The sequence below is a fragment of the Accipiter gentilis genome, chromosome 1, assembly GCF_929443795.1.
Source record: "Accipiter gentilis chromosome 1, bAccGen1.1, whole genome shotgun sequence".
Classification (NCBI taxonomy): Eukaryota; Metazoa; Chordata; class Aves; order Accipitriformes; family Accipitridae; genus Astur; species Astur gentilis.
The window spans coordinates 27,200,653-27,223,032 of NC_064880.1; the positions used below are offsets into that span (position 1 = coordinate 27,200,653).

Here is a 22,380-nt window from a genome sequence, read left to right on the forward strand (position 1 = left end):
AGGGGAAAAATATAAAACAGTATCAAGCGCTCAAGGCTATCAATTCTAACAGCTGTAAAATGCAACAGCTGAAGAATATACATGTAACCACTTTTTATTTTAGTTTGACATCACACAGCAGTAGTTCTGTCAAACATTACATATTGTTTATTTAAAGTTATCATAAACCACAGTATTTATAATCCTGTCCTAGTCCACACATACCCTGCAATTCGCTGCCTCCAGTTTCGATATGGATCGTAGAGACTTTCACAGAAAGCCAATGCATGTCTCACAAATTCTTCTATGGGGGTCTGATCTGCCACTTCTTTTTCTTTTGTTTTGGTTTTTAACTGAAGAAAAAAAGAAAGCTGTGGTCAGAAGATTTCTAGAAGTTGAAAATCAATCTTGATCTCCTCCAGAACAGTTCTGAGCCCACAAATTGGTCCCCACACAACACTATTATTGAAAAAGCAGATCACATAAGCAGGAGCAGGAAGTATCGGGTGGCAAAAATAACAGATGAGAATTTTTAACCACATACCTGTTGAATGTATAACGTAGTCATGGTGATAACATGGTTAATGTATGAACACATCCCAATCTCCTCCACATTAGCCAAATTTCTATGAAGACAACATAAAAACCACAGAAATGTACACAGTGTACCATTGGAGGCTAGTTCAAATGATGTTTGTTTTAGCATTCATTCTGTCTATAATCATACAAAAGTGTATCAGCACTTCAAAAATACTCCAAAAGACTGCATATACTCAAATGTTTATTTCTGTCACAGTAACAGAGCTCACAAGTTTTCTTCTAACAGGAAGGAAAAGAAGGTCCCAGTCACTCTGCTGTAGGCCAATTCTATCTGGAATTTGGGGTTTCAGAGGTTAAGCAGATTCCCAGGACACTCTAAATAAAAGCTCAGAAATGGCATCTGATAACAACAACAGGAACTTCCACTTCTCCCATATTACTAGTGCATACACTTTCCAAAATTTTAGCAAACATTATCTAGAAGCATTTATTCACATTAAATTCTCCCAAGGAAAACAAACATCTAATAATTATTTTAGAACATAAATAAATCAACAGCAACAAAGATATAGCATGCACATGTTATTTTTCAGTCTAAAGGACACATCACAAAGATCAGATACTGAAGTGATGACATAAGGAGAACTTTTCAGCAATTAAATAAGACTGACAACAGTTTGTAATTCAGAAATACATTACCACCATCTACTCAGCTTATATTTAATATTCCAGGATACTTTAAACACTGCCCTACAGCCCTTTTTATTGTTTCAGGGGTAAGAAGAACCAAAGAATTCAAAAAAAGCTCTTCAAGTACTCCTCAGAAAAGGAGATTCCCCATTATATTTTATTTCCTTCCTCTCTTAATGCAGTTTACAACAGAAGACTGAAGAAATAGTGAGGAATAGATCCCTAAAAGCAGTTTATTGACCTGCTTCAACAGAATTACAAAATAAGGACAAAATAAGACATAAGTTTCAGAAGGAAGCCTGTTGCATTAATAGTGTAATAAGTCAGTTTCCTAAGCTGTTTATGGAATTATAAGCATGTTAAGAACGTGAAACAGTTCTTCCTGCACAATTACCTCTTCAGTTATTTCATATTCAACACTTGTTAGAGCATGCCTTTTCTTTTGACATGTCGTGGTTTAACCCCAGCCAGCAACTAAGCACCACAGAGCCGCTCACTCACTCCCCCCCTATCCAGTGGGATGGGGGAGGAAATCGGGGGGGGGGAAAAAAAAAGTAAAACTCCTGGGTTGAGATAAGAACGGTTTAATAGAACAGAAAAGAAGAAACTAATAATGATAATGATAACACTAATAAAATGACAACAGCAATAAAAAAAGGATTGGAATGTACAAATGATGCCCAGGGCAACTGCTCACCACCCGCTGACCGACACCCCGCCAGTCCCTGAGCGGCGATTCCCTGCCCCCCACTTCCCAGTTCCTAAACTAGATGGGACGTCCCATGGTATGGAATACACCGTTGGCCAGTTTGGGTCAGGTGCCTTGGTTGTGTCCTGTGCCAACTTCTTGTGCCCTGTCTGGGCATGAGAAGCTGAAAAATCCTTGACTTTAGTCTAAACACTACTGAGCAACAACTGAAAACATCAGTGTTATCAACATTCTTCACATGCTGAACTCAAAACATAGCACTGTACCAGCTACTAGGAAGACAGTTAACTCTATCCCAGCTGAAACCAGGACATTAAATTATTTCTTATATCAGGTATCTTGAATTCCCATAGATATATCTTACATAATTAAAAGGAATTTAGTGTCTAATCCTCTTCTATTCCATTTCTCATGGCAAACTTATTGCTAGGATGACTGCATTGCTCCCCTCTCTCTCTTATTCCCTCTTCCATTATTTTGAAGATTGTGAGAAGTGGCATTGCTCTGTTTCTACTGAAAAGTGTCAAATCACATTCTATGCATCATTAGAATCCATATTTATAGGCTGCATCAAGATTTCTTAAACAAATCAATAGCCTTGCTGAGGTAGCAGTCGGAACAAATACCTGCAAAGGATGATAAAGAATTTCACAAGTAAAAGTGACAGAGCCTGCTGCTGCTCTTCTAGTCCATCTGACATTTTCTGGACACACTGTAGCAGCTGGAGCCTGAGGACCTGAAGAATGTTATCTGGAAGCAGTGATATTCCTGGAGGAATGTCATCCACCCTAGTGAGAAAAAACACCCAGAAAATTGTTAATCATGCAAATGACATGTTACCCATTGATTTCAATGTGCTCATGTAGTGTTCCAATAAACCTCTGTAGAGGAGGTTACTGAACTGATGGCTCACAAATACGTTCTAATGAACCACAAAGAAATGCCTGGTAGCAATATGCCAGCTTGAGCTTCCTTTTCCCCAGCAATGAATTGCATTGAAAAAAAAAGTGTTAAAAATTCATTAAGTGGATTCCTAAATGCTCCTCCATGCAATGATCTGCCTTCACTGCCACAGAGAAATTGCATGATCTTCAGCAGGTAAACAGGTGGCCTGGGAAATCCCTAAATAAGGAAAGGGATGGCCACAATGGAATGAAACATGAAAACTAAACCACAAGGGAAACATTTTCAACTTTCTACTGAATATTAAAAGTGTCCAAATAAATGAGATGCCAGTTATTAAATAGTTATTGAAACCCAGCTGGTATTCACCCACAGTGAACGTCACGCCTGTCTTACATGAATTACAAAAAGCCGTACAAAACAAGATTAAATACAAAAAGAAAGCTGTTCACAGTAAGATTAAACAAAGAAAGACTTGAAAATAAGGGTCTGTATGTGCAAGAGAGAGAGCTCTCAAAAATCCATCTGATTCTTGCCACACTGATTTTGCATGAAAAGCTGACCCATCTTTATTGGTTTCTGGATATCATTATCCCAGCAAATTGGGTTTTTTCTGCTATCTAATTCTTTTCAGGAGACAAAAAAAAGACTGTTGCGTTGGTGTTAAATGTAACAACTCTACCAAGGCCAGACATGGCTCTGAAGAACATTAGGTACTCTTCCCTACTGTTTTTGCTAAACTGAAACATTTTTAGAAATACACCAGTGAGAACCAAAAGAAGAAAAGAAAAAATAATAAAAAAATAAAAAATAAAACCAGTAGCTAAGCCAATGCTCCAGGAACGGCCATACAGAAACCCATTTCAGCAACAGTATAGAAATTAATATAAACATTTTAGAACATTCTCTGGGATAAAGACTGTTTATCCACTGTTGCACATGCTAAAGAGAGTTTGCCTTTGTCATCAGCTGTTTACTCTATGACATTCTCTATGAACTCTACACAGGAAGACACAAGCAAGATCCTTACAGCTTACAAAAGCCTTCAACGTGGGCAAAGCCAGGGGGCAAATTACAACCAAAAAAATTCAGCTAGCTCAAAAACTCACTGGTATCACACTTGCATACATACATCTGTGTAAGAATAAGCATCAAAAAGTGTGGAGAAATGCAATGACTGACACTAAACACTGTGATACTGATTATTTGAGGGAAATGGGGAACAATACATTGTTTAGTTTCTAAAGTTGAAAAGGAAGTCTACACAGAAGGGTAAAACTGAGACCTAATTTAGTAACACAACTAGACAGGTACAAGTGACAGCAAGCTCCCACGACCTCGGAAACAAGTGTCACCTATACATATACAGATGACCAAATACCATGCATTTCCTTGCCTCTTCACAGAGTTGTGCAATTTGCTTTTCAGATCCTGGGATTCAGGAAGTTTTAACACAAATTTTATAGGGCATAGGCTCTAAACTAATAGAGACGCTAACCACAAAACAGAGAGCAACTGCTTTTTTCCAACACAACTGCCAAGAAAGAAATTTTAATTTCTGGGGTAGCAGCTTCACCCCTCAAGATGCCAGCAGATCCATACCCTCTGGGACTATAAGCACGGCTCCCCATAATCCAACAATTCACCATCTCCGTATTAGGAAGACCATAATTTTTCACAGCTGAAATAATATAACCAGAAGTAATTTCCCTAAAATGGCCAACAAGTCTTTCTCAGTAAGATCATAAAATGCTTTACACGAGAGCAAACAGCATACCCTTCATGCCTCATGTCCCAAAGAATGTTTTCTCTGCAGTAGCTGCCCGTCTGTGCTATTGCACAACCCATCAGAATTTACTGCCTTATGCAAGACTGGCACAAGAAATACTAATCGGGATTACTCAAACTGAATATACTATAGAGTATATAAATACTTATAAATAATCAAACTTCTTTTCACCCCAGAGCAAATTATTACTATATCACCACAAAAATCTAGAAGTTAAATTTGTGGACATGTAGTATCAATTTCTCTCCAACAAGACTATCTGGGTAAACTAAGTATGCCAAAAGGAAGAAAAAAAAAATATCTCAAAAATCATACCTTAACTGACATTCTTATTTGACTGCTGGTGCCCCACCTCAAAAACATGAGGAAGACCTTGACATATTTGAGTTCTTTTTATTTATAATTTCCTTGCATTATATTAACATGGTTATACAGCTATATAAACTGCCATCTCAGATGTTTGAAAGGAAGTGTAATTAGTCTCTAAATTGTATTCACCTATTACAGCTTACAGCCGCACACAGGGGCTTTCAACCTCTCCTCTGCCAGTGCTAAGCACTTCAGAAAAAAGTACTGTAGAAAACTAGGCTTTTCTTTTCAACAACCATGCAACCATGTAATCAGCATTCCTATCATGATTCCTGCATCATTTTTATGTGGGTTTGAAGTCAGTAAATTAACAAAGTATGGTTTCTATGGTACTTTGCATGAGCTTCATTTAAGCTCCTTTGCTCAAGATCATGCAAACCAAAAGCAGAAAAAGAGCATGACAACACTCTAGAAGCCTTTGTTGTTTCCAGAACATTAAACCAAATGAAAATTCCTCTCCTTCAATGAGGGCAAAAAAACCCTCCCACCAGCTGATAAAGGTTTTATCCTTTTCATGGTAAATACATATGAGATGAATATATGTTTTTAGGGAAAGTACAGGTGCACTGATCTTTTCTGCTCAATGCTCAAAGTCATCAGCATAGCTATTTTCACCTTTTCAGTAAAATCACCTCACCTTTTTAGTAAAAATCATTGAAAACACCATTAATGAACTATTACACTTAAAAATAAAGGGTAGATGCACAAAGATGGGGGTAGAATGAAGCTGTATAAGCCTATAAGCTGCATAACTGTATAAACTCTACTTATACAGTCAAATCATACCACTGGACGCACTCATCCTCTGTATTTAGAGATTTCCTAATTCTGTACTATGTAGCATGTTTCAGATTTCCAAAGCAGATTTCAGGAAATTATATATTTTAATTTATAGAAGAAATACTCTTATCAGTTAAATCAGCAAGTGACAGTGCCAATTAAAAGTCCTTCTTTCAGGAAGAAAAGCCCACTAATAGTTTCATCACATTTCTTAAGTGCTGTTTTCTTGGATGCTAAAAAACCCACGTTTTACATTGACACAAAACTCCATGCCTGTCTTCCAAAAGGTTAGTTTTGTCCAGCAATCTGTACAAGCTTTCTTCTCCCTACATAGTTTCTCACTATTTCCTGGCATTTGCCCTTCAGTATGCAAGGTCTTTCAGGCATATAGCTGTAAAGCATACCAAGAGTTATATAAGGGGGGGGGAAAAATAAAATTAGTCCACTCCAGTTTCTCATTTTGGCTAGCATCATATATTATTTCCAAGATCAAAAGACAGAATTAGTTATTTAATAAGCAACTCCAGTAAAATAGTTGAGTCCACAGGATCCTATGACCCTAAGAGAAGAGTCACTGCAAATCAGCATTTGGTGGTTCCACACTGACCTACTTGTTCTTTTCTGTGGGCTAGATAATCGGTTCCACAACGTAAATGCCTGCAACATAAATTGACAAACCCCAGAAAGATGCCACCTTTCACATGCCTGATTACCTCACAAATGCAAATAAGGGCAGAAATTGCAACTCTTTGTTAATTCTAATATCTGCTCTCAGTAATTTTTAATCCAGCCATCAAAGCACAGGAACGATCTGCCTTCATCCCTACGATTTTCGATACGTTTTCTCTACATCTGTTACACAAATGAGTCTAAATCCACACGGGCCTATTCTTCCAGACTGAATCACTAATCCCGTCATTAACCTCAGAAAAATACACTATTTTTATGCTCACTAAATCATCATTTGGCACAATGAAGATGCTGCTGCTGTTCTGCACAACTAAGCTTCATGTTTGGTTTTTATCTTCTATTTTGCTGTAAAAAAAAATAAATAAATGAACACACATATAAACCAAAAAAACACTTAAAAAACCCAAAGTACCAGATATTCTTCTCTTCCACTGTTTGGATTTCTATGAAATAGTACATTAAAGACAACCTGTTTCAAAGGATAAACTTTTTTCCTTAATTAAACACACTAAGATGCATTTTTGACACTGCAAAGAAAACAGATCTTCTAAAAGAGCACAGAATTAAATTTGAAGGTCTTGCTTATTGGTAATTGCACTATATATTTTGCATTCATATAGGCATTATGAGGAAAGTTTTAATACAAAGAGCTGAGAAGCCGGTTTTTATCCACTGAGATCCAGTTGCAGTATTCTTCATTTCCTTGTAACCGTAGAGGCTATCACTTACACTTCAAACAGGATCTGATCCAAAGCCCATTAAAGAATTTCCATTGATTTCAACAGGGCTTGGACAACAGCCATCATGCAGGGAGAGCCATTCTCTGTATTCAAACACCAGTAGCGGAATCAGCTATACTACTGACACCACCTCTCATGATTTCTGAATCCTGTAATACTTATCTTAAAACCCTTAGTTCATGCAAGCGTCTCAAAAGCAAGAGAAAACATCCAGTGCCTAAGTTTCTATTCCTCATTTGCGAAGTTAATCTTGAAAACACTATCCTTAGAACACAACAGACAACTTCAAAATACTAAATATGGAACTCCAAAATTAGACTTCAATAGCATCGCATGATTATATCCAAGAACTTGCGGTCAGCAACTTCAGTGAAGTCAGCAATACTCTTGCCCTGAACTGAAGTCTTCACAGATGCAAACAAAGAAATCACTTTAAAGTCTGTAATTTGTGCATATTTTAATTTTTAAAAGGTTTTCAGCTAAGATATCCAAATCTTTCATTAAGCATTTCATCTCATCCTTCATATTAAAGCAATCCCTGAAATAAAATTACAAAACTCTTTACCTACATCTTACTTCTCTTCAGTCACTGCTGATACAGATACCAGGCACTAAAACTAATACTATTTCATACGCAACTTTTAATGAATACTTATTCAAACAATGCACAAGGAATAATGATTATATTTCTACAAGCAAGAACAAGTGAATACTCATGCCAGCTCCTGATATAACGCAAATACCAGTATTTGCCTAGTTTCATCATTCCCAACCCAACTTGACCTTCAAAAGAATGGGAAAGCCACACAACAATTAAAAATCTTTCTTTTGTTTAAAGGCAGTATTGCCATTGAACAAGACTGGGCTCTCAGCCAGGTCTGTTTCAGATAACAAAGGTGAACAGGTCCATAATTCTACATACCTAGTTGGCAGCTTCTCAAAGTCCACATCCAGAAACTGTTCATAGCTAGAAACAAAACTATCCAACCAGAGCTTCAGGTAATCTGGGTCTTTCTGTAAAAAAGAAGAGAACATTAGGCAATATTGCACACAAGGTCATCCATCAACAACTCTGTAGTACTAACTTGAACGGAAATTTTTTCTTTAATACATTTCAACTGGGAGAAAGAAGGGAATACACATATTTTTAGAACCACAATTAAAAAAACTGTGTCCTTTGAAATTCTCGGCCATATTGTGCTGATGTGACATTCTTGCCCTATTCACTAGTTCATGTATTTCCACTTCCTGGTACCAATGCCAACCAAAGCATGTTAGCTCCTTCCCCCACCAACAACCTTTACTTATTCTCCAGAGTAATACATACCAGCTTTACAAAATTACTTGTATATTCTAGTCTTGATAGCATAGATGCTAGCACGCCACACACTTTATGGCTTATAAAATTAAATAAGAACTCCAACAACAATCCTAATCACAAAGTAATTTGCTTTTTGCTTCATTCATTGATCAATATGGCAGCTAGCAGCAGATTAGAGCCAGATGAAGTGTTCCAAGAGACAATGCAGAGCCTGTGACGTGTATACTAGATATTTATAAAACAGATAATTTAGATTTAGGCTTTGTACTTGTTCTTAGTAGAGCAGACAGACTCTGTTAGTGACCAGCAATTCCTCAGGGCTGGGTAGTATGCCAGCAGGGGGAACAGATACTAGACCACCACAAACCACCACAGGAAAATTCTGTCAAAATATGCCATTTGAGATAGTCTCACTTTAGAAGTCAAGCTGCTTAATTTTCAAAAGCAAGCTGCCGGACCACAGCTAACATATTCCTCCACAAGAACTGTACAGTCATGTCCATTAATACACATCCATGCAGTCCCACATTCCATGTCATAAATAATTTTCAAAATAACTTTAAAATATTTGCCTAAAGTATTATAGATTTTAAATTATTTCTAAGTCTACTCTGTAATTTATAAAATATTGCAAAAGTTTTAAGCTTTTTTGTTCATCCTTCTCTTTTTTCTGTATCTCCTCCCTTTTGCTTGTTGCCTTTATATTACCATAGATGTTCTCAAATAACAGATTATTTCCCTGCAGTGTTAAGACCAAGGAGCAATCTGTGAAAAACTCTAAAATACACAGTATTCTGGGGCAATGTCAATGTAAAAGAAAGAGTCACTAAGAAAGACTGACACCGAGTCCTGTCAGTGCAAAATAGCTACCTACAAAAGAACCTCCCGGGGAAAAAAACAAACAAACAAAAAAACAGAATAAAATAAAAATGGAAATCCAGAATCTGAAGTGCTGCAAAAACTCTTCTCAGACCATCTTTCCACAGCAATTACAGGAGTTACAAAGCATGGGAATCCCCTTCTTATTCTAGACTTTACCCTTCCCCGTACGCCCAAAGACCCCTCTAACTCAGGCAAGAAGTGTCAGGAACACCCAGACACAATTTACATCACTATCACAATTAATTATTTATGAAATGTGTTCAAATACTGTGACAGCAGGTGCCAAATAAAACCCTCAGGTAGATACATATCTTCTCTGATTATTTGCTTCACTGCCTTTGATGCATTTTCGTTCCATTTTTCTTGTCTTATTTCTCCTCCTTCGATTTCACTCCTAATCTGTTCCTCCTTCATGATCTTTATTCTCATCTCTGCTTTTATTCCCCTTTCAATGTTGGGGTTTTTTTTCATCTCTCCCTTTCTTTTTCTGTTAAAAATTTGTCAAAAAAGTATTATGTCCTTTAAGTGTAATGTAGCCTTGTCCTCATGTTTAATGTGCACTGAACTACCAAACAGTTATCTTCAACACACATATTAATTGTCCTCAAGATGAAGCTGCAACATACAGAATACAGGAAGCTGTTAAGATAAAGAATAAATTCAAGGTTTCCAAGCTACTGGTTTAAGCTACAGAGGTTGACATTATCTCAACCAGGTGAGTATAGAATACACATTTCACAGATCCAGAGATCAAAAACCTTGAAAATCAAACCAAAAGATGGGCAAGAAGTAAGACTTGCTAATATCCTAAAAGAATGAGCTAGAAGTAGCAGAAGATGCTGTCTTCAGACAGTATGGCTTTTTAAAAATGTTCACATACTTAAACTTTCTTGTAATCCCCAGTAAGTTATTCTAGCCACATACAAGCTATGTCACAGGATCATAAAGATGAGGAAAACCAGGATATTATTTCAGCAACTACAATATAGCTCTGGCTATAAAGGACAAAGCAATAGCATCCATGGCAAAGTAACCAAGAGAAACCTTGCCATATGCATGTGTCCATGCCTCTAATGATAATGCCCATGCATGTGCAAAAACTGAACCTATTTGAGTTTTTTTTCCCCTGTTGAACAAACTGCTTTGTTTTTTTCTAGCAGGAGCAAGTTCTCCTTGAAACACAACATGAATTACTAAATTGATTTTATTGGTATTCCAAAATTAAAATTGTTTGTTGACATAGCTGAGGCTCATTGCTAGTTGTTGACAGTAAACTTTTATGAGAAAACTCAGTTTTTCTTGGTCATTTACCATGAAGGAAGCTGTGCAAATAACATCATTATCTGACTTAAAATTGCTTTAACAAAAGGTTATGGAGAGAAGGGGAATGGGAGGACAAAAGACAAAATTAGATAAAATGTCTGCTTGCTCCTTTTTAATGATATACCTAAATCAGCTTCAAGCTTAAGATTGAATTAAAACTCCTTATCCTTCAACTATAATGCCTTTTTCAAGGCTATCAGTGCAGACTAGCAGTAAGAGAGAATACTGGCAGACAAAATATGCAAGAAAAAGCAATTATGTAGATTACAAGAGTCGGCCACAGATGTTATAAAAGGCTGTCCTGGGTTCGGCTGGGATAGAGTTAATTTTCTTCTTACTAGCTGGTACACTGGGTTTTGGATTTAGTGTGAGAATAATGTTGATAACACACTGATGGTTTAGTTGTTGCTAAGTAGCACTTATCCTAAGTTAAGGATTTTTCAGTTCCCCATGTTCTGCCAGCAAGCAGGTGTACAAGAAGCTGGGAGGGAGCATGGCCAGGACAGCTGACCTGAAATAGCCAAAGGGATATTCCATACCATAGAACGTCATGCTCAGTAAATAAACTGGGTGAGTTGGCCAGGAGGGGCAGATCGCTGCCCAGGCATCAGTCAGCAGGTGGTGAGCAACTGCATCACTTGTCTTTCCTTGGGGTTTTTTAAATTTTATTTTATTATATTCCTTTTCATTACTACTACTATTATTATTATTGTTAATATTACATTTTATTTTACTGTAGTTATTAAATCATTCTTATCTCAACCCACAAGTTTTACTTTTTTTTCCCCCCAATTCTCCTCCCCATCCCCCTCTGGGCTGGGGGGAGGAGTGAGCAAGCTTAGCTGCGTGGTGCCTAGTTGCTGGCTGGGTTTAAACCATGACAAAGGCCAAAAGTTTTTGCTTACCTGTAGTGCACATACTGCTCAATTCACTTTGCCACTAAAACTCCTCCCAATTCTGGTAAAAACCAAGAACTGTAATACTGTTTGATCATTACCTGCAGCACACTATTTAACTTAACTCCCTTCACCCTCAATCCCTGGCCAGCCAATTAATTATTCCAAGTTATTAAAATAATCAGCTTTGATATCAAAATACCAGGTAACACTACTGGTATGTGCCAGTAGAAAATAGATTACACAATAATTGACTCATTCTGAGTCAAATCTAGAGATTTCCATCCAGGCAATGGCACTAACTCAACACCACTTGGAGGAGGGGAGGAATCATCAAGGCAAAAAAAAAGTAAACAAGATCACTTAGCAACATAAGAAACACTAAGCAATAAATCTCCATTATAAACCACCTAATAGAAGTATGCCACCTTTCCAGAAACAAACAAAAATGAAGACTTACAAACTAGGAGTACATTATTCCAGAAAAAAGTGACCCAATATTTAAAAGTTTTGCTACAAATTAAAGCATATAAGTTATTTCAAAGAATTTAGAAACAGAAGTTAAAAACAGCTTTCAAACTTTGAATGTGGCCCATGTTTTCCTTTTTCTTTATTAGCAATCAGCCCAGACCCTCTGCACCAGTCACCTGTTAAAAGCTGCAAGAAATCTAAATTTTACTGAAGCAGTTTTAAGAAAGGAAACTTACAACAGTAAATGTTACCCATGGTAAAGTACACAAAAATGTCCATTCCTAAAACATAGCTAAACACATAACCTTCTGAAGACCAACCTATGTGTTTCTTATATTGCATCTTATATTTTCCCAGACCAGAAGCATGATGGTTTAGGAGAAAAACTGTCTTTTTACATTGGTTTAAAATTTTAATTTCATAATAAAACCAGACAGTAATAATGGGTATCAGCTGCTTCCTATGCACCATGTACACTGCAATTATCCTACCCAGCATCTTTATCTTGAACTGAACTTTTTTTTTAGGTCAGCTGCTGCCATTTAATCTGAAATTTAAATTAAGGGGATTTTAGAATTTATTTCTGTCGAATTCTCTTCCCACCCACCTTTTCAACTCTCCTCTGTTTTCTCATGACAGAAGTGGTAACCCGCATTAACAGCAGAACACAAACTGACCTAATTTTAACATGAAAAATTTGTGTTCTTCAATGCCAGATCAACTCTCCAAGCCAGTACATGTTGCAATCTGACAAATATCTTGTGTTACCACATGGCAGAAGATTGCATCCCATGGGTATGGCAATACTCGAGATCAGTGTTGCCACCAAAAGAACAAATCACTGAACTGCAACCCCGACTCCAACTTATTCACTATAAATTGTTAGCTACTCCATTATATCTGCAGTCCTCCTAAGGAAGCAGTGTAACTTAGCCAGACCGTAACAAAGCATCTTAAATACCCAGAAGCCTTATTACCAGTAAAAGTAGTGAAACCTAGGGAATATATTCTCTTACTCCCCACTTTCATAATTACCCGTTTGTTGTCATTCTGCAGACAGGCAGCTGAAGGCTGTATGTCAGACAACAGCTCCAAATTATTTTGCATGGTACTGTTTGAAGATGCACCATGCTTTTAAAGTACAGCTTACAAAGCAACATACATTTTGATAACACACCACAAGGACAAACTGTGATAAACCAATTTTAGATTGGTATTCTTTCCCAGCCCCACCACATACACTCTGCAGACACGCCCTATGAGATCAGCAAGAAATGCGGAAGGAAATTTTTGATTTGTACAACAGCAGTAGAAACAGAAAGGTGTATACGGTAATAAAACACCTTTCACCAGTTACAACTTTCCAATCTCTAGAAGAAGATAAGAAAATATTGATTTTCGAAACCTTGCAGCTTTCTAAGTCACAAGCCTAAGCATTTCATTTATTTACCTGAAACTTGCCTAGTTTTTGTGCAAGACAAATTTCTGTATCTTATTTGAATAATAATTCATATATAGAAACTCCATGCCTTAAAACTTCTGGAAGATAATTTCTCCACAGCTTGAAATTCCAAGAAGCTAAAATCCAACTTAAATTAGCCATTTCTCTTGATACTGATAAACTGAAACAACCAGAGTTTTAACAAGGCTATCTTAAGGGTGTCATTGTAAGGATATGTGCGAATCTAACAACAACAAAAAAAGTCCTTTAGGTGGTAGCCACAAGTACACAGAGCCTAAGCTTTGACTTCTGAGCTCAATGCTCTATAATGAAGGCCTGTGAAACGGCTATAGCAACAATCATTCACCTGCAGTAATTAAAAAAAGTATTTTATGCCTATTAAGTCAAATGTAGCTCAGAGCACTTGAAAGTGAAAATACTTCCTTGTTCCTTCCCTTCCTTAAATACTTCTGGTTTTCCTTAAAAAAACACACAAACAAACAAAAAACAAAAACAACAACAACAACAAAACAAACAAAAAAACCTGACCAGCAGAACAACACACCACCCTTTAGGCCTCCATTTTCATAAGATCCTCTGGACACAATAATAGTTGTCATAGCTCTTTACACTTTAAAAAGAAAGACTGCCAGGCCCGAGTAATACAGTGTTTCTAACAGTTACTGAAAAACAAACAAACAAACGAAAAACCACACCTGAAACACCAAAAACCACACACACACAAAAAACCCCAAACCCCACAAAACCTCCAGAAGAGGGGTTTTTTCTTTACCAGTTAGTTACAGTACCAGTTAGTACAATGCCAGTGTCGTCAATTAACTCTATCCCAGCCAAAACCAGCACAGCTAGAAAGAAAAATGTTGCAAAATAAAACCCAGTCTACTGGTCTACAGTATGCATAGCAATACTGTGGGCTAAACACTGCCAAACAATTAGCAAGTTTCCCATGAAGTCTAACATTTTAACAGGTTGATACATAAACAAAAACTCTGGCAAGGCCATCCTTAGACTTGGTGGAACTGGGAAACAAGCTTTCAATGCTAGCACCAACTTTAGTGTATAACAACACTGAAACAAAGCCAGTAACAGAGAGGTCTAGTCTAATGCCCTTCTCACAGACAGGACATTCTCTAAGGCAATGAAGTGAAAAGAAACTATAAACTTAAAACTATAAACACTAATTTGGGACAGGCTCTTGTCTTTGATACACTAAATTATCTAGAAATTACAATAGCTTTCTCTACTTTTTATGAAGACTGATGAAAAGAATGACAAAGAAACGTTCTAATTCAGTCACCTCTTTCAGTAACTAGTTTGCCTATGCAAGAAGGTCAACAAGAATTTTTTGCACCAGTAATAACATTTTTTAAATTCATAACAAGCCAGGTAGTATTGAATTCTTACAGCTTAATCTAAGTCAAATGAAAATATTTTACACAAAACTGGCATTGAAATCCTCCCACTGCAAGTCTTTAGACCTGTGCCTGTGGAACACAGGCACATCTACCCAAGGTTCAAATCGATACTATTTACGCATTTATATAAGCATTGCTTTTAGATTTAAGAGTAACTTCCATTTCACTAAGACTTCAAGCAAACAGACGCAACTGGAAGGGCAAAGCTCAGTACAATTTTTATAGCTACGTTCAGGAAGTATTAGTTGCTAAAAACAAAAGCTGGATCCACCCGAAGCTATTTGCAGTGTCGCATTCCATGCTGTAAAGGCAAAAATTCCCTGCAGGGCTGTGTAGAGTCCGACTGTCAGACAAGCCCGACTTGTTTGACAAGACAGTTGTTTGAAGTCGTTAAATTTAACATGCAGTCATCAAATAGCCAGCCTGGTCTGACTACTGTGCGTAGCAGTCAGTCAACCTTCAAAGTGGATTTCAGCTTAGAAGCGCTACCATAAAATCTCACTGGCACTGGTATTATGGTAGCTAATCCCCTATCCCTAAGCATTATATTTAAAATAAGAACAATCCCTAGGTGTTAAGGCTGAATTAGACCTACAAAAAGTAACGTTAGGAAATTAAACATGAAATACTGCCTTTAGATCACTGGTGAGTTAAGTCTTAAAACTAATTGAAGTAGTCTACATAATGCAGAATTGTAGAATATTTCTCTACACTGTTTGAAATAAACTATTCATTGGTGGATTAGAAGGTTTGTTTCAAGGGAGTTTTTTCCTCTTCATGTTTTCAGACATAAAAGGCAACATCTTCAGCACAAGATCTCTTAGTAGCCTTTATTCTGAAATATGTCAAAGTCCTTATGCTTTTCATGAACCTTTCAAATCTGTAAAATGCCAAAATAAAACCCCAAAAGCCTCGTTATAGCAGCAATACTACAGTTAGAATTAATAAAGGACTTCATGATAAACTGTTCTAAACTGGCTAAATTGCTGTGATAAATTCAATCAATCAATTCTAATTATCAAGGGCACAACCTTTGGGAAAAACTTTTCATTTTAATCGCAATACTAATTTTTGAGTCAGCTGTTGATCCAAAAGAAGAATGGCTCCTGGCAAGTAATTATAAACCTCCTTTTTCAAAATTCACACAAGCATTCTGTTCCATTTCCAGAATTAAAAGAAAAAGAGGGGGTGTGTTTATTTTACAAGTGGGAGTTGCAGTGAATCATGACAGAAACAACTATTTTGGGACAAGTTAAAAAACTCCATTTAGCAGAGAGATTTATACCAAAATAAACCTATAGCCATCAATCATGATAAAATTTAGCTCACAAACATTAGAAGTTAAAGTTAATATTTTTCTTCTCTTTTCAAAACAAGAAAAACAATTATAATATTCCATTAATGCCTTAAGTTAAAGACAATTATCTGACAGCTGTTTGATTTCCTTTCAACTTCAGATCCCCAACAACGGAAAAACAAAATGAAAGAGTTTTCTTACTAAAATGGAAGTAAACCCTCTATTTTTCTTTCTCTTGCTTTTTGTTGTTGGTGGTGGTGGTTTTGAATGACAACTCAATTACAGCCTTGTCGCTTGGAACCGGCATGTGACTGATGCCATCCATGGGATGAAATCTAGGTAAACTGAACTCAGATTTTAATGTCTTCACATTTGATAGTAAGTACCACCAGGCAAGTTCCGTGTACAAGCTGGCATACAGTATTTCAGCCTTCTAGAGTCCACTGCACAGGGCATTTACCAGGAATTTTCCATTCTGTGACGTATTACATTCTATTAACATTCACTTTTCCCATCAAAGTTGACATAATGAACCAACAGTAGTAAAAGCTGGAAGCTGTATTTTAAGCATAAGAGAAAAAGAAGCATCCTAAATATTTCAAAGGCAACTAAAATAACATGACGTCAAAAGTCTACAGTGTCAAGATAAGCCTAAATTTAATGAAAATTCAAACTATAGCTTCAGAAAGGTTTAGAGTTTATCACTTGATTGCTTTGAAACTCGAAGTTATGCCATTGTTTTATATGAGAAAAGGGCTGAGTTTTAGCAACAACACACACAAAGCCAGCTTTTGCACCAAGTTTCTAATTTTCAGTGTGATGCAAGAGACAATAAAAGTTTAACACAGACTGAAAGAAGCAGGATGATGCTACAACAGTAAAAAGATGAGCCTATTATTTGACCATATCAACAGCTAAATATTGGCAAGTCTTTTAGCAGATAAAGAAAAAGGCTGAGAACTTGTGTACAGCTTATCAAAAAGAAGTCTGTATTTGTTTCAAAGTGTCCCATGATTACTTTACACCAAATTTAAGTAAAGCAAATTTTTATTTCTTTAGCTATGGATTTAACTGTTTGGGTTTTATCTTCTCAACCTCACCAGGCCTTACATTAATATTGTACTGCAGCTGAACTATACACTGAAGGTATAAAACCTCCCAAATCCAGTTTTCAAAAGCACCCTTAAAAAAAAAATCAAAGACTCAAAAACTAGGGCATAGCAAAATTTGCTTTACTTGTGCAACTGCTATTTGGCATCCATTGCACTTATGCTGGTACAGTTTTCAAATGATTAGCAGGGGTAAATAATGATGTCAGATTTCTGCAAATAACACTTTTGTTCTCTATACCCCGCTTTACTCCCAAGAGCTTTACCCATCCAGTATGGTGAATGATGCAGGATCCTGTGGAGAAAAAACTGTGTGCAGTCATACCTGAGCCACTGTACTCATTGCCATTTTTGAGACTTTTTTTGTATTTAAGGTAATTACACACAACAAATATTAAAGGACCATCCTTTTCATCACAGTATTTTCTCTCCCAAATTCCAAGTTTGCCCTTAAAAGCATGTGAACACTGCAGATCTAACCAAAATTGTTATTTAAAGAAAAAAAATAATTCAAGAACATCAAATAAAACCTTTTCCCTCCTTGCTTCTCAGAACATGCCAAACCATTTAGCCTACAGTTCCCATGAAGCTTCATTCATTTATCAAGAAAACTGTTCATTCCAGCTAGTCCTAAATTCAGCAAAAGCACAGGTAAATGAATACCAAGTTTTATATAATTGAATGCATTAGACAAACATTTATTGGCAGAGTTGGTGAGATGACTTACAGACAGCCACTTTCTACAAAAAAAGCCACTACCACAACAACTTTCTACAAAACTTTGGAAGATTACATCACCGGAAACTCTGGACTGATGCCCCACATACATCGTCAGTTAACATTTCCAGTCACTCTTCCACAGAAGCCATTATTTACTCATTACTTTTAGAACAAGAAGTTTCAATAACTTTTAAAACCTTTTTTTCAGTTCCTAAATTCTCTTCAACATTCCAAGTGAAAACTTGCAGTAAACCATATGAAGGTACTATGTTTCCCTAAAATTATTACTAATAATCTTGCTATCTTATTCAAGGAGTCAAACTCGAACTGCTTCATTTTCACTTTGCTTTTCATAGATGTTTCAGCATTAATGCTAAATTCTTCTTTCCAATGTGAGTGCTACCTTTTCAACCTCTGCCTTCGCTTCATTATTAGTTTTTAAATGTCTTATGGGATACTCCTACAGGTTCTTAAGCAGTCTGGTGAATGATAATTGACAAGAGTACCAATTTTCCCTACGTGAATAATTAAAAGCAAACTCATTCACTGTTTTCATCCAGACTTCAGGAATATGTCCTCAAAGATTTGTCTTCACCCCTAACACCCCCCACAACCACAGTCTAAAAGCCAGAATTACTAGGACTGATTACTTAAATAAAAGTGTATTTCCTAGGTTAAATTGCTAACCATTAGATAATTAAAGGTTTAGCATCTGCTTTGATTTTATGCTCTCTTTGTGCTATGCAAGAGTGGCATTTAACCATGAATTTATTTTGAGGTTTCATTTGTGCTTCCCTCAAATGTCCTTTAGATAAAGCATTCAAAATCCTTTAAAGCCTTTGGAATTTAACCTCTTAAATATCCTCACTGTTTTAAAATATGCTCTGCTTTTAGATACTAGTATAATTAGCCATTCTTACAGTTAAATTTAATTCCTAATTTTACACAGCCATAGTTAGCAGTGTTACTCAACGGTCAATTATTTAATTCCACTTATTCCTATTGCTTACTATAGGTACATGCAATCCTCAATCATAAATCAGACAAAAAGGTTATCATAAATGCTTTAAATATCAGAGAAAGCATCAATGCATACAAATAATTTATCAGCACAGAAATCTAACAGCTAATGTTTAGATTTGCAGATGCATGGAGAAGGCTTAGTGAGATGTCAAACTTAAAACAGCGCTTATGATGAGAATAATCAAGTATAGTTTTCATTTCTTGGTGTTTCCTGTTTTATCTCCCATCCTCCTCTACTCCAGCCTCCCATTTACTAGAAGATAAATTGGAAAAGTTCTCTGAACAAATCACTTTTTTAAAAAAGTAAGATGCTTATCTGTACTGTTGAGACATGTGCATGTTTTGGAGGGTTTTTTTCCTTCTTATATGCATTTCTTTCATCAAGAAAAGCTCAGTAATTAAAGAAGCTCTTCTCTCTTCTATGGCAGCTGTTCAACCTTTCTGAAGCCTGTAAATATTTTAACAGTATCTATTGTCGACATTTGGATTCAGGCATTAAGCTACAATGCTGTTCAATGGGCAGCTGGTAAGCCTTTGTCCCATTTCCATATTACAGCACAAACATACTGCATATTTGATTTGATTCTACAATATTCTTTTATCAGGACATGCTATCCCCATATCTGAACCAGATGACCAAGTTAGAAGTGCCATAACTCAGATACCACACAACAGCCCACTGTTTGTTAAACTCACTCTTGTATTAGTCCACCAACACACAGAACCAGAAGCCTGTGTTTCTAGCTTTGTGATTAATCATTCCATTTAAGACATTTGATTCTTTCATTTCAGTAAAAGCTTAATCTGACATACATTCGTTGGTATGTTCAGAATGAGAAGTTTCTCATTAATCCTGTAAAGAACTAATCCACAAACCTGTGGACATGTAGGAATTTCAACTTCATGCTGAATACCGGTAGAACCCTGAATCTTACAGCAAAAGCACAGGCAAACTTCATACACTTCTTCATCTAAAAGTAGTAGCTACATACTTGTATTGGCAAATATATATTATAGAATGATAAGAAACTAAAATAATTTCTCCGTATCTTGCAAAATGTTATGGTTTTCTTACACCTCTGTCTGTTTAGATTTATCTGCTGTGTCATTTCAATCTGAAGTCTGCATTCTCTGGGGCAGCGTCCCTGTGCTGTGTGTGAACAACCAACAGCACGAGGTCACTCTGGACCATAATTAAGGAAGGTAACGGCTATTATAAGTTAAGACATCTCGTATATACACATCAGTTATTTATATGAAAAGTTCTATATTTGTAAATATTAGAATTATGGTAGTTTTTGGACTCAGACATCTCTAAATAGCAGACACTAAATTCAGAATTGATAACCAACTGTTCTTGTTTATCTATATCCATTCTTAGTTCAGCATCTCATAAAGACAGAGCAAAGATATTTTCACCAATGCAAGGCCACAAGTGACTTGTGACATGCTCCTTTACAAGTTACACTCTCTCAGAATGCAGAGATTCATTTAAAACAATCTGCAGAAAAGATATTTTACACAGCAATTGTTTAACAAAGCTTCACGCACTAGTTTTAGCAGTGGCATGAATTTACATGACAGACTTATGAAAAACTACTTTTACTGAAGATTTGATTTGCTCAAGCATTCATCTAGCTCTAAGCTGAATACTTCTTTATCTAATATAACAAAGGCAACATATAGTGATGTGACATGAATCACTGCCAAATCAGCAATTGCACAAGGAGGAAGACAAGTGCAAGCTAAGTCAGGATGAGATCATACTTGGGATGCAAAGGTCAGTGTTTCACACGGGGCTTACAGTTTAATGACAAAGATTATATTCTTATTGAATTACATGTGTCTCATCACCACTAAGCATAATTTTGCTAAAATCACATTTCTTTGAGAAATGTAACTATAGTATCATTTAGGTGAACAAATTCAGTTCATACTGCTTTATACAGCCCTACAATAGTCATGTCTAAAAGCTGATCTGATTATAAACTTTTTTCGTTTATTTACAAATACTGTCCAATTTTATACAGGGACAGAGGTTAAAAACCTCTTACAAGCAAAAACTCACATTATTTAATATAAACTGATGAACCATCCCTTGTAATTTCATAATACTCTTCCAGAAGGTATACATTTGCTGTCACTTGCTGAATATCACATTAAATGCCCAAATCTTTTGATGCAGGTGACTGAGGGATTCAGCTGAACTATAAAATATTACAGGGGAGGCAGTACTTTGTAAAACAGTAGCGAAGGGACAATACAGCAAGACGTCTTTTGTCAGGGACAGCTAGTTAGTGGGTCAGCTTAACAAGACCATAACACCACACACTGAGAAAACTGGTATGTTCTTGCTCCAAGCCCATTTTTTGGACTACCAAGATCACCCTCTTTATATGTTAGTTTTGGCTCAAAGCAAGGTGACTGATGCTAACAGAATCCCCCCCAAGGAGAAAGGCTTGAAAGGCTCCAAAGGCACATAAATTTATTCTTACAATTCAAGGTCAAATTCATCTCAATTCTATATAGTATATTAGGATTAAGTCATGGTAATGGGGAATGAAAGGAAATTATTCTCTTTCACAGACTCGAGTTCTGACAGCACTTAAGTACACACTAATATAAATTACCTGTTTAGATCTCATAATGCGAATGTAAGTTTAACTCAAGCCAATTAAATGCACATTTATATGTTAAAGCTTCAGCTTCTAAGTATTTGCATTGCAATGGTCTTCCGATGTAGACAGCCATGTAATTACAGGAAAGCTATCACAGCTAGCACACCACAGTTTGTAGCACTCAACTCATCACAGCGGTCTGCTCCTGACTAACATAGAAATCATGATTTCTCCCAAGACCACTTATTTTTTCATTCAAGTCATCTTCTGATTCCTGTAAGGCAGCCTATAAGGACTCCAGATAAGGAAAAAATAACTCAAAAGTAACGGGACTTTAACCACTTTAGGACATTTTTAGGATAATGCATGAAGTCACATTTAATGTTCTTTTCTGTCTAGCTTTTCATCTAGTGCTAGAAAATGCTCTCCTATAAAAAAGTACCACATTTCTTTCTATGCTACAGTATTAAACAAGAAAATATTTATAATATATAGATATCCATCACTATGCCAGGGAGAAAACTACAACATATTTATCTCACTACAATCAGATTTTGTAAAAACAAACAAGAAATACAGCACAACATAAGAAAGCACATTTAAGATGACAGCTTATACACAAGTCTGCTGCTCTCAAAACAGCAAGGGATGTGA

At 36.3% G+C, this 22,380-nt stretch overlaps 1 protein-coding gene across 7 annotated transcripts in view; it reads right to left on the minus strand.

Moving 5' to 3' along the window:
- Positions 1-22,380, minus strand: part of NBEAL1 (neurobeachin like 1) — a 91,604-nt gene that overhangs the window by 63,800 nt on the left and 5,424 nt on the right. For all 7 annotated transcript variants that reach the window (XR_007505951.1, XM_049799564.1, XM_049799591.1 and 4 more), the window contains 4 exons: positions 8,112-8,203; positions 2,545-2,706; positions 524-605; positions 205-332 (listed from right to left, as the gene is read on the minus strand). Coding sequence is in view for 6 of the 7 variants with exons in the window: in XM_049799564.1 (XP_049655521.1) it covers positions 205-332; positions 524-605; positions 2,545-2,706; positions 8,112-8,203 (464 nt within the window). In the remaining variant the exon portion in view is untranslated. The remainder of the gene's footprint in view (positions 1-204; positions 333-523; positions 606-2,544; positions 2,707-8,111; positions 8,204-22,380) is intronic.